Here is a 13,094-nt window from a genome sequence, read left to right as displayed (position 1 = left end):
GTTGCAACTAAAACTGCAACGAATTATGTCTATGGAAAATATGCCCGTTTTATTCATTTATTACAAAAAGAAGAAACTACTTTTTCTGAGAAATTTCACCTTTTTTGTGATGTCAATTGTAAAGCAGCATTTTTTTATTGTAATTTTTCGGGAGACAAAGGAAAAGTGCGATATATCCGAATGAGCGATGTAACGAGGACAGTGCCTCAAAAAAAAAAAGTACACCATCTTTAAATGTTTATGCCTGCCATACTTGTCATTTTTTCAAGAGTTGCGGCTTGAAATAATGGCTGAACTCATACTAATCTTTGAATATAGAAAATTCACTCTTAAGTGCTACTGCAAAACCTAGAACATAAGAGAAGTACATCGACTTTTTAGAAAGGAATTTCAATGAAATAATTTATGATGAAGCTCTTGTAATTTTACTACACATGTAAAATAATTTTGCAAGAAAGCCTGACGCGAAGAAACGAGTTGAAAATTCGAATTCAGTACATCGACATAATCTTTAAACACTTTAAGCCAGTATTGCACAGCACAACCTTTTTTATTCGGGGGGCCACAACTTATATCAAGCTGTATTTTGCTGACCAGAATACATAAAAATGAAAAATATACTTTTTTTTCTGTAGATAGAATAGGAAAACTTGAAAAAAGAAATAAAATTTAAAATAAGAATAGTTGTTATCATTTAGTGCAAGCAGGCCCGGCTCTTGGGGTAGGCGGCCGCCTAGGGCGGCAAATTTCGAAATTGAAGCATATTTTTTATAAGTATGAATATATGTTTCAGCGTCATAAAATTCACTGCTTCAATGCATAAAATAATAATACTAATTTTGAGTGTGTACCAGTTCTTGGATGTTCAAAACATAGTTATGAATTTAATAAGAAATTTAATTTAATTTTTGAGGCGTCAAGTTACGTGACTTTAAGGTCTTTTAAAAGTATGAATATCTGTTTCAGTGCCATAAGTTGCACTACTTTAATATTAAAAAAGATAATTTGAAGTGTGTACCTGTGCTTGGATATGCAAAACCTAGTTTGGATTAATTTTGGGCACTTTACAATCATTTTTATTTTATTAATATATTATCATTTTATAATATTATTATCATTCAATGGGAGGGTACGGCACTTGTCAATATTGCCTAAGGCGGCAGAACTACTAGAGCTGGCCCTGAGTGCAAGCTTATTTTAATAATACGAAATTTCACCTGCTATTTGGGAACTTAATTTCTTACTATTTGTTCCCAGAATTGCAATCGAATTAAGAGGATCGGTTGTTTTGGAAAGTTACAGAAGATAATTTTCGATTCGTAACATTGAAAACAATAACGGGCCTCCTTCCGGATCGTCTTCGCGTGTCGAATATAGCTAGCGGACGGTAGGCTGGGCACCACTGCTTTAGGCAGTAACAAACAAAAAGTTTAAATTGGTAGGTTAGTGTAATTTGTTTCAATGACCATTTAAATTAACTTATTTCAAGTTTTTTTTAAATTCGATTCTCAATTTGATTCGATAAATTTCCGCATATGAAACGAAAAATCTTTCCATAAATGTTTTCATTAGTAAATGGTGATTAAGGAGGCCATTGGGCTACTTATAATCAGGGCTTAATTCCTGGCAAAAGAAGTACAGGAGCCCTACAGTTATCAGACCTCATTTTCATACGCAAAATAGCCTGAGTTCCCGTCAAATATGTAAAAATTCGCCTAAATTTGAAAAGTGCTGAAGCTGAACTCCTGTGAGCTCCCGTGTAAATTAAACCCTTCTTTTGATCGAAATTTCTAAACCACGAATTAAATACCGGAGAAGAATCTCATTGTCAATTTACGTCTCCTCTCCACACACGTCACTTCTTGACTTGTTGTTGTGCAAATGTTTTAATGAGTAATACGTCGAGTCATTATGTTTCATTAAAAATTAGAAAAAGAAGAAAAAAATCTGATAAAAGAAGTTCAAGAGCCCTATAGATCTCATTTTCATTCGCAAAATATCTGAATTTCCGTCAAATATGTAAAAATTCGCCTAAGTTTGAAAAGTGCTGGAGCTGAGCTCCTGTGAGCTCCCGTGCAAATTAAACACTGTTTTTAATCGAAATTTTTCTAAGTCTCGAATTAAATACTGGAGAGGAACCCCATTGTCAATTTACGTCACCATACACGTCACTTGTTGTTGTACAAATGCTCCAATCCGTAGTACGTCGTGTCATTATGTTTCATTAAAATTAGAAAAAGAAAAAACAGCTCCCCCCCTCCCCGCCCCCTTCACTTTGATGACGTCACTTACGTGGAAAACAGAAGTATCTTCCTTCAAGAAGTTAAGGCGTACTTCTTCGAAGAAGATAACTTAGAAGGCCGTTCTATTTTCAGATCAGCAAAACTCTCTTCTACTCTTGTTCCAAAGTGGGCGTTGTTCACCACGAGACTTCGGCGGGTTTACACAGAAAGCGCGAATATCTGTTGTTCTAAACTTCCGTTTATTTCCGAAAACGTAAAATTGCATCCTGCCGTAGTACAGACGAATTTTATCTCCGACGTCACAAAGTGATATCTAAACCGGCTGAACAACCAAGGAAAGTTTGCTCTTCAGTTTCGAGCGGTCCTTATCTTTATACAGTAAGTGTATCATGCTTGTTTTCCCCAAGTCTTAAGACAGATCATATAAAATATCATTTTAATTTATAACTTAATAAATATTCCTGATGTTTTTTTGAAATTTTTACTGTTTCGTATATCGTTCTACTTAGCTGCTAGCCAGTTAAATGTATAGAAGTATTTAATTTTAAATTTTTTCATTCCCACGTTACGTCGTTGAGTCTTATCGGATTTCTCCTTCATATCTTTCCTCGTAAAATTCTTTCCTTAAAAAGGTTTGCATTTTTTTGAAATTGATTTCAACAATTGCTAATAATCTGTTTTATCAAGTGACTTGAAAACAATTGAAATAATTTTTATTCATTGTAAATTTTCCTTTCTTTAATGCAAATATGCATTGTCGGCAGGGTAATAAAAACGCCGATTTCAATAATTAATGTTAGTGAAATTTTTATTCACTTAATACGATTTAAAATTCTGCACTTAGTGTAAATTAAGAGAGCAGTCCGTTATTCACGTGGTAACTCAAACATGAACCGATTTTCAATAGAATGTAAATAAAGCTTATAAAAATAATTATTACTGATAGTTGATAAAAGTGTTAGATTTAGCCTATTTTTTTAATAAATCTTTTCAGCATTTCAAATTTTGATTGCGTCGTGGTGAAACTTTTTTGTTCTATTTATTTCTCCCCATCAAATATGTTTTACTCAAAGTCTATCTTGCACTGAGAAAATTTTATGCGTTAAAATAAACTTTCAAAACAAACTGTTAAGCTCATATTTCGTTTTTGAAAGGCGAGGCTCGCCTTAAACTTAATTTAAAAAAAAAAAATTGAATTCTGAAATTTTGTATTCAAATTATGTTTTTCGCAATCACGAGCTGCGACAAGACCCTACTCATTGGAGTTATTGTTTCTAGAAAAGACTCCTGTCTCCCCAAACCTGTCCCTCCTCTTAGGCGGTTACGTGTGTATAGTTGTGTATGTGTAGGCTTGTGTGTGTGCGTAGACCTGTGTGAATGCACGTTGACGTGTATGTGTGTAAAGGCGCGTCTGGGAGTGTGTATGAGCGTGCGTGTGTGTAGGACATGACGCCACCGACCATGAGAACCGGATTACGGGGGACATTGGCTCATTACAACCTGCAGAAGACGGTGGGGTTGAAAAAGGAATCGGAACGTCGAGGACGGTCAAGTGAAAACAATTAGCAATCGTAATTGCTCAAAAAAAAAAAAAAAAAAAAATGCGAATTTGTTTTAAATTTCAGTTAAAACTTCGGTGAATTCAAAATTCACGGAAAAAGAGGGGGAGGGATTACACAGTAGTTTTTGTACATTATGAACAACATTTTTGATATTTTGGGGGGTTTTATCCCTTAACTGGTGAGTGGGGACCTCAACCTCACGAGGGGATGGTATGAACTTGTTTTCCAGAAGAAAAAAAAATGGAAAAATGTTTCTTATATGTCGTGGATGATTCATCCGATGATGGGAGACTAATTTTTCGCAACTTTCCCATTTTCAAGATACGCGATGAAATTTTACTCATAATAGTGTATTTCAATGCAACGCTTATGAGACTTTCCAGTAGTCACTGGTCATTCATTCTCCTAGTTTTCCTACATTTTATTCGAAGTCCATGCAGAATTTTACGTTTCCCGTAGTCATATGTAAAGCTAGAAACAAGTAGCTACTTTCCATATCTAATACGTGCGAACCGTATTGGATGGCATCCTTGAACCAAACCTTGGTGTTCAAGGCTCTCCACCTTCTCCTCAATAACCTAATATTCAAGGACGCGCGGAGAAGAATAAAAACTGAGCATATTTCATACCTTACTTAAAGTATCCCACATAAATTATACTATCCCACATAAATTACTATACTTATTTACTATAAATGGAAATCAATTCTGTTAATGCAGTAAACTTATGTAACAAGGCAAGGGAAGATTCTGGAGTAGGCTTTTCTTATCATGTAAACGCGTTTCCAGCTAATTTTTTTGTGGAAAATGTGTTTAATTTTCAGATCATATTTTCAGATGTCAGCTAATTTCTTTGAATTCAGGTATTTTATGTATATCGGAAGCTGTTTGAGTTTTAAATCATATTTTCAGACTTTTCAACCCATGTTTTTGAATTTAATTTATACTTTTAAACAGTGACAGATGTTTTTGAGTTTTAAACAATTTTCAAACAATGACTTATGTTTTTTTTTAATCTTAAATTATTTCTGACGTTAACTGATATTTTTTGATTTAGAATTATATTTTCAGACATTGACTGATATTTTTTTGTATTTAAGGTATTTTCAAGACTTAGTTTGATGTGTTGGAATTCTAAATTATTGTTTGACTTGCGCCGATTTTCAATTTTAAGCTATATTTTCAAACTTCGGTCAATGTTTTGGAATTTCAGATTGTTTCCAGAATGGCGACATTTTTCTTTTATAATTTTAAAGTATACCTTTTTATTTTGAAAGTTTTTAAATTTAAACTTACATTTTCACGAAGGTATCAGTTTTTGGAAGAATGGGTGGAAAAGGAATTTTCAAACTGTCTGTTTATGCTTCACAAGATTTTTTGAACAAGACGGCATTCGTGAACCAAAAGTTATTCTCTAGGGTCTGGTGGGGTAAAGTGGTCATAAAATCGTAGGTTTTCAACTTATGTGAATAATAGATACAATAAATTCTTTAAACATTTAAACTTTTTTTGTTTTTATTTTACATTGCATTATTAAAGAACACAGTACACTGAGTTTTAGGAAAATAAATATTGATTTAAGTAGTTTTATAACACTTTCTTTTCCCTTTGTATTTATGACCACTTTACCCCATGGAGTGGGGGATAGTGGTCATAGCATGGGGTAAAGTGGTCATAGTTAAAAATAGATGCAAAACCATTATAAATAACCCTAATATTTGTATATTTCTGTTATTTTTATAATTACAAGTATATGCACAAGCATATGTGTGTATACACGAGTATATACGTGTCGTGTAAACATTAGTAAACACGTTCATATATGAGTAGATACATGTATGCATCAGATACATGCATGCACGTGCCTACTCAAGTATATACGTGTATACACTAGTATATAAGCATGTATACGCGATTACCTACAGGAGTGTGTACGTATCTACACGAGTATATACGTGTCACGTGTACGTACGGGTATATATGCATGTAAACGAACATCATATGCGTGTATGCACTTGTATCTCGAGTACATACGTGCATACCTGAGTATATACTTGTACAGTAGACGCATACACGCATATATAAGTACATACACACATATACGAGTATACACGAGTTAATTCGTGGATACATCCAGTGCGTGTTTGTACGTGTCTGCTCACATACATATATTGTGAAGCACGAGTATATACGCATGTATATGTGCAAACACGATTATATACCTGTATAGACGTATATTTACGTGCATACATCAGTACATGTACTGATGTATGCACGAGTTTTTAAGGTTATATGCATGTATGCCTACAGAATGAATCCAAGCTCTTGGGTAAAATTCTAAGGAGTGTGAGAGGGGAGAATAAGAAGCAAAGAATTATAAGGAACTTATGTTAGCTGACGCGCTACATGCACACAAAACCGGAAACTGATGAATGCAAACAAATCGCAATTTTTTTACACAAAGATGATTTTAACCAACATTTTAGTTTTTAAGAAATATTTAGAGTAGTTGTTAAAAGTTACGGCCTGTAGTCGCAACAAAGGCGCGGCGACAGATGAAACTTTTTCAAAAGTCTCGTTATTGCAACAGAGAGTGCATTGTGATTGCGACGCACATGTATTATAGCTGCAGATCGCAAATTTCATCAATCGCACTAAAACTTTCTTGAGACCTAAAATGTTGTGTAAAATTTTCTGTGTGTAATATAAATTTGTGACCTGTTTTGCATCCATCAGTTTCTGGCTTTGCGTGCATGTAGTGCGTCAGCATTGTGTTTGTGACCATATGTATCTTATGATTCTTGCATCTTATCCTCTTTTCTAACATATCTGAATAATTTGACAAATATTTTAAACTCGCCCTGTTTACTTGTATATCATATGCTTGAAGTAAATGTCTACTCGAGTACGTACGCGTATATTCGTGTCTACCTGAGTATATAAGTGTTTATATATATATATATATATATATATATATATATATATATATATATATATATATATATATATATATATGAATATAAGTGAGTATATACGTGTATAGTTGAATGTATATCTGTATAGATTAAAAGTACTTGCAGATACCCATATACGTATTTATTGGTGCATTTATGTGAATACGTCTATATACGGGCTTACACCAGTATATGCGTATGCATATGCATATACTCGTATATTTAACCCCGTTTACTGTAAAAACAATACATATTAAGTGAAATTAATATTTAATTTATATCTGCCTTATACTTAACGATTAAGTGACATTAGATTAACAATATTTGTTAAGCCTAATATTATGACCACTTTACCCCATCTTACTTAAATTGTTCTAAAACATTATCTAAAAGAGATTCAGCTAACTGCTAATGAGAACGAGTTCTTGAGACATGTAGGAAGCTTCCTATGCAGTCAATCTGATCATAATTCTAACAAACAAAATTTTCCAGGGAAGTTAAAAGAGGTGTTTAGATTTAAAACTTTTCATATTCACACAAAATATTTTTTTTTTTACCAAATAAAATTTTGCCAGTTGTAAAATTTTGTATTCAAAATGTAGTTTCTAACTGCCCTACACTATAATAAAATTTTCACATTCATTCGAACATTTTTTTTCCAAGCTATAGCCATTGATTTGACGAATGACCACTTTACCCCATTGATCACTTTCCCCCACCAGACCCTATAATGGCAATTTGTTTAAGATTTTATTTTAAGCCGATTTTAATTTGAACGAAAACTGTGAGAAACTACAAAACTGGACAAAAGTTCTTGCGTAAAAAAAAATGTTCTTGCTGAGGATAAACAACATTTTGAAAAAAAAGAAAAAAGAGAGACAGAGAAATGTATAAAAGTGCGGATCTAACTTCTGTTTTGGAGGGAGTCATTATCGGAAAGGGCCAAAGGAGGGAGGGGCAGCGTCAAAGTGCAATTTCCGAGCCCAAATAGACGTCTTGGGACAATTCTTTTGAAACAGAAGTCCCGAAAACGCAGATTTAGGCTATATTTGGTTGCTTAAGCGGGAGACCCCTTCTGGGTCCGCGGCTGATTTTGTATCGAACATGAATGCTTTCACATGCCTATATGGAGTTTAAACCAACTACCGCCAAATGGAATAATATCAATGAAATATTGTAAATCGGAATTCAAATGACACACGACATAGCAACAAATGGAAGACGTTAGGGAGAAATTGGGATAAGAATAATTCGTAGGAAGTGAAACTTATATAGTATCTGTTGCTTTCATGAAAATAAAACTTATTATATCAACTATTTAAGTTATTTGAACTTCTGAAGTTATTTCTCGGGTTATAAGACGCACCGTAATTTCTAAACATTTTCCCGGAGAAAAAATTAAGTTTATCATTAGATTGAACAGTCAGCCTTATATTTATAAACAATCTTTGTTTAGTTGAAAAATTAGTCGAAATTTGATTTTTCAAGCAACTTTTCATCAGCTTCAAGATTTTATTTTAAACTGCAACCAAAGAGAAGAAATATTGCCATTTTTAAAAAGTAGATTCAGTTTATATCTTTACCATTTAATCTAGGGTAAAATAGAAATAATGTAGCGTAATAACGTAGGAAAATGCCAGTAATGAAGATAATCCGTTTAAATTTATTTGAAGAGAACTATTCAGTTGCCATGTTCATCATGTTTCATAAGATAATTTATATTATCTTAATCGTTGGTTAGTTGCAATCTTCACACACGATTTTATGCAAAAATGACTGCGTAAAAAGGATTTTTTTTAAACATATTCCACGTTATTTTTAATTGTTCTTTTCTATATTTAATCTTCTTGCGTTTTTGATACATATATTTTTAACTAGATTTTCATGAAAACATAACTTTAGAAATAAAGAATTGAAATAAGGTTTTCTTTTTATCGAAGAAACCCGATTGACCGCCTTGACATTGAACATTTCTATTTTTTTTTAAATTAAACTTTGAGCTGGTGAAATTTTACTCATGCATTCCCCGGCAAAGAAAGTGACGTAACACAAAATTTGTAAAAAATGTTCTAGCTATTGATTCAACATCTAAATTTAATGCCCTTTCTTGCCATTAAACTCGCATTAAATTTGCTTACATAACTAGTGCGTGGTGGCGTAAAAACTGTATAATCAATAATGACACATCATTAAAATTTCATGATTTAGAAGCAAAATTTTCGAACTTAAAGTATGCATTATTAATCTCGATAAAGAAAACTAACCAGTAAACATCACATTTTAATTGTTTACACATATTGTAAAATTTGATACTAAATCGCTTAAAACTACTAGTGCGTACCTGGCCTTGTGAAAACCTTGATTTTCTACATTGTTTTTTTTAGTTGCGTCACTTTCCTTGCCTGTTGCCGGGGTGAGATATTGCAATAATAAATCTAGGCTCTTTCTGTTGGCAGGCAGAAACTAGTTTTTGCCATGCCAGTGGCAGAAACTGGTTGTAACCGGTAAAAACCGGCAGAAACTGGCAAAAACTTAAAAGCGTCTTTAAAAACTGAATTAATTACTAAATTATATTAATTTAAGTAAACTAAAAAATTAAACTTCATTTCCTCATTTGAAAAAATAAAATCCTATCCTAGTGCCCTTGATTTAGTTCAGAAAGAAAACTTTTCAATTGTAGATTAATCGGACAAAGGACTAAAAATCATATGGGTGCCTAGGAAAGAGGAGTGACATACAGAATTAAACAGACACTACTGGTTGTAATTGGCTAGATTATATGCTTTATCTTCCTTCCTTCCTTGCTTGTGATTGAAATTATCATGCGCTTCAAGAAGAAAGTGCCAGAATTTTACTTGCCAATATTAACCTAGATTTTGTACCCATTTCTCGAAACTTTTTTTTCCAGTCAAATTTTTACCACTACCCCAGTTACTACAAGGTAGACCAGTTTAAAAAAATAAATAAATAAATTAGATGAAAGTTTCAAACATTGCTCGTTCCTTGATGCATTGCCTGCTAGCTCTTCTGTTGCAAAAATATTCAAAAGTTTCTCATTTGTGCAAATTAAATTGAGAAACAGTTTAGATTTTTGGAACTAACCTTTTCTAAGAGCAACTGCAGGGTCCAAACAATGTAACATTTGGATTTAAAATGTGATAGTATTGTGTAATTAAATTGTGCTTTGGTTAACAATTATTTTTTCCATGCATTTTCTAATGTATGTCAATAATTAATTTTTTATCATTTTGTGAGTTTTTGCCAGTTTCTGCCGCAAATGTGGCAGAAAGTAGTTTATGCCATGCCGGTTTTAACCGGTTTCTACCAGTCGTTTTAACCGCCTCGGTAGAAACTTTCGAACCCTGAGTCTCTAGTGTCTTTATGTTCAGTAAGTTTTGAAGCAATATTATTTTATTCATACATTCTAGAATTTTCCAACAGGGTTACCCCGATGGGAGATTACTGTGACCTCGCAAAAATTTACTTATTCTCCAAATCTTGTCTGACGATTTGGCGAAATTATCATCATTTGGCAAAACTTGGAGTTTCATTCTGCAAAGTTTGAAGTTCCATTCGGCAATTGAGAATTTCCGCCCTCCCAAAAAATTTAAGAAGTTTTTATGCTAGAACAATCCGATATGAGACGTCGTTGTCTTGATGCTCAATGAACTTCAAACTAATGTTCTTTTGCCTGTAAGTTCTCATCATTTTTCATTTATATATTGCATCAATCAAATTAGAGACTCGCTTATATCTAAGTATTCAGTGAACTTTATCTGATATCAGTCCCGCACAATACATTCCTATAATTGTCAGTTCTCATTTCCTTGTTGCAACAATAAAATTAGAGACACAGCTGGTGTCTTAATGTTCAATGAAGTTTGAATTGATAATATTTTACCAAAATACGTTCTCAATTAAATTGTTCGTTCTCATTTCCTTGTCACAACAGTCAAATTCGTGATAAGTTGGTGTCTTAATGTTCAGTGCACTTCGAACTGATATCATGTCCCTCAGAATACATTCCCAATTCAATTGTCAGTTCCCATTTCCTTGTTGTAACAATAAAATAAGGGACAGGGTTGGTGTCTTGATGTTCAATGAACTTTGAACTGATATATTATGAATGTATTTTACCAAAATACATTCTCAAATTGTTAGTTCTCCTTTCCTTGTTACAACAATAAAATTACACATACGATAGTGTATTAATGTTCAGTGAACTTTGAAATGAAATCATGTCCCCCAGAATACGTTCCCATTTTTACTGTCAGTTCCCATTTCCATATTGCAACAATAAAATTAGGGGTACGGCTGTTGTCTTAATGTTCAATGAACTTTGAATTGATATATTGATATCACCAAAGTAAGATCTCGGTTAAATTGTCTTGTTTTTTTTTTTTTTTTCTTTCTTTGTTACAACAATCAAATTAGAGCGATAGTGTTTTAAAGTTCAGTGAACTTTGAACTGATATCATGTCCCTCAGAAAACATTCCCATTTTAATTGTTAGTTCCCATTTCCTTGTTGCAACAATAACATTAGAGACACAGGTGGTGTCTTAATGTTCAATGAATTTTAAATTGACATTTTACTGAAATACGTTCTCAATTTAACTGCTAGTTCCCATTTCTTTGTTGCAACAATAAATTTAGAAATACGCTAGTGTCTTAATGTTCATTGAACTGTGAACTAATATCATTTTACCAAAATGCGTTTTCTATTAAATTGTCAGTTCTCATTTCCTTGCTACAATAGTCAAATTAGAGAAACGTTGATGTCCAAATGTTCAATGAACTTTGAACTGATATGATGTCCCTCATAATTCATTCCCAATTTAATTGTCAGTTCCCATTTCCTTGTTGCAACAATAAAATTAGAGACACGCTATTGTCTTGATGTTCAATGAACTTCAGACTGATATCATTATACCAAAATGCATCCTGAATTAAATTGTCAGTTCTCATTTGCTAGTTACTTCGATCAAATTCGAGACAATCTAGAGTAGAAATATTAACTTTAGGTTGAATTGAGAGCATCACATGTGTCTTGGGAACCAGCTTTTCTATACTTTAAAACCGCGCCCGAACGATCAAGAGTGAGGATTCTATTTTTGATCTGAAAATTCATTGACTTAGCTTTCTCAGCCGGATTTTGCTGCTCTTTCAAAGTGACGACATGTAATTTCCAGGATGAGCTATTTTATCACATGTGCCAATAGTTTTAGCTATTTTTAAAGCTTTATATCTTATCAAAGAGAACAGACAGTTGATCTCTCTACGTCACTAGAGCGAAGATTAAGGATACAATATATGAAAAATATATTTTAACCAAAGGTTTCATCCGGAAATAAAGATTCCTATCGACGTTCTTATATGCAAATATCACATTTTTTAACCTCACTTAGGTTTTTAACCTGTAATTCTTGCACATAATATGTTACATCAATTTACGTAGTCATTTTTAAGGTTATTCAGATGTCTATTTTAGACAAAAAAAAAAAGTTAAATAAGTAAAAGCAACGTAAAATAATTGTTTGGCAATGGTTCAATTAAAGCGTTTATTATTTACTTTGTTTGAACTATTCAAGCATTTCTACTACATTTAATCTCATAAACGTTTGGGGGGGGGGGGAAATGAAGCTCTTAGAAGCAAAGGTGGTACCAATGCTTCAGTAGGAATTAGAAAAACGTGACAAAAACAAAAGTCCACTTAAATTCCTTTACTTCTCATTGCCTCAAATATGAAATTGAAAAAAAAAAAAAAAAAAATGCATTCATTGCAAAATTTCAAATAGGATGGGTGAAATAAAAAAGTAAAAACAATTTTATGCAATACTTTTCCAGGTAAAAACAGAAAATATTAAAATTTTAAGAAACAACTTTTAGAACCGCAGGTTGAAATTTACTCTGGTGTCTCACATTCCTGCACGTCCGTGGACCTGGGCACCACAGTTTTAAGGGCATTAAAATAGAGTACATTGTATTCTTTTTTCATCTTTTTGGAAACGAATACGTACTTTGAAGATGTGAGGATTTTCTTATGAGAGGGGCACCAACTTTTACCAGGATCTGGGCACCACCTCTGCTTGATGGGCTCTGATGCCTTCACCCGTTTTACATATTTGCTTTGGGCGATTTTTTAGGTTCAAAGCACTTCATTGAACTTCTGCCACCCTGGAGAACTTCTAAAAGTGGTTTTCATATTCCCGCATTGCATATAAAAAAACAGGATAACCCCGAGCAGATAAATCAGTTTTTCGTAGGTTCTCATCCCACGAGAATCTCTTCACCTCATCGTAACTAAAAGCAGCGACTGTAATCTCGGGATTTGAATA

The 13,094-nt window shown here is 33.1% G+C and overlaps 1 protein-coding gene across 1 annotated transcript in view; it reads left to right on the top strand.

Moving 5' to 3' along the window:
* The first annotated feature begins 2,395 nt into the window (after positions 1-2,395).
* Positions 2,396-13,094, top strand: part of LOC129219779 (glycogenin-1-like) — a 46,636-nt gene continuing 35,937 nt past the window's right edge. Inside the window, exon 1 of the mRNA XM_054854079.1 lies at positions 2,396-2,621. Coding sequence (XP_054710054.1) covers position 2,621 — 1 coding nt within the window. The 5' untranslated portion in view covers positions 2,396-2,620. The remainder of the gene's footprint in view (positions 2,622-13,094) is intronic.

The sequence above is a fragment of the Uloborus diversus genome, chromosome 4 (genome assembly GCF_026930045.1).
Source record: "Uloborus diversus isolate 005 chromosome 4, Udiv.v.3.1, whole genome shotgun sequence".
NCBI classification, from domain to species: Eukaryota; Metazoa; Arthropoda; class Arachnida; order Araneae; family Uloboridae; genus Uloborus; species Uloborus diversus.
Note: the sequence above shows the minus strand (reverse complement) of the source record. Positions and strands in the feature narration are given on the sequence as shown.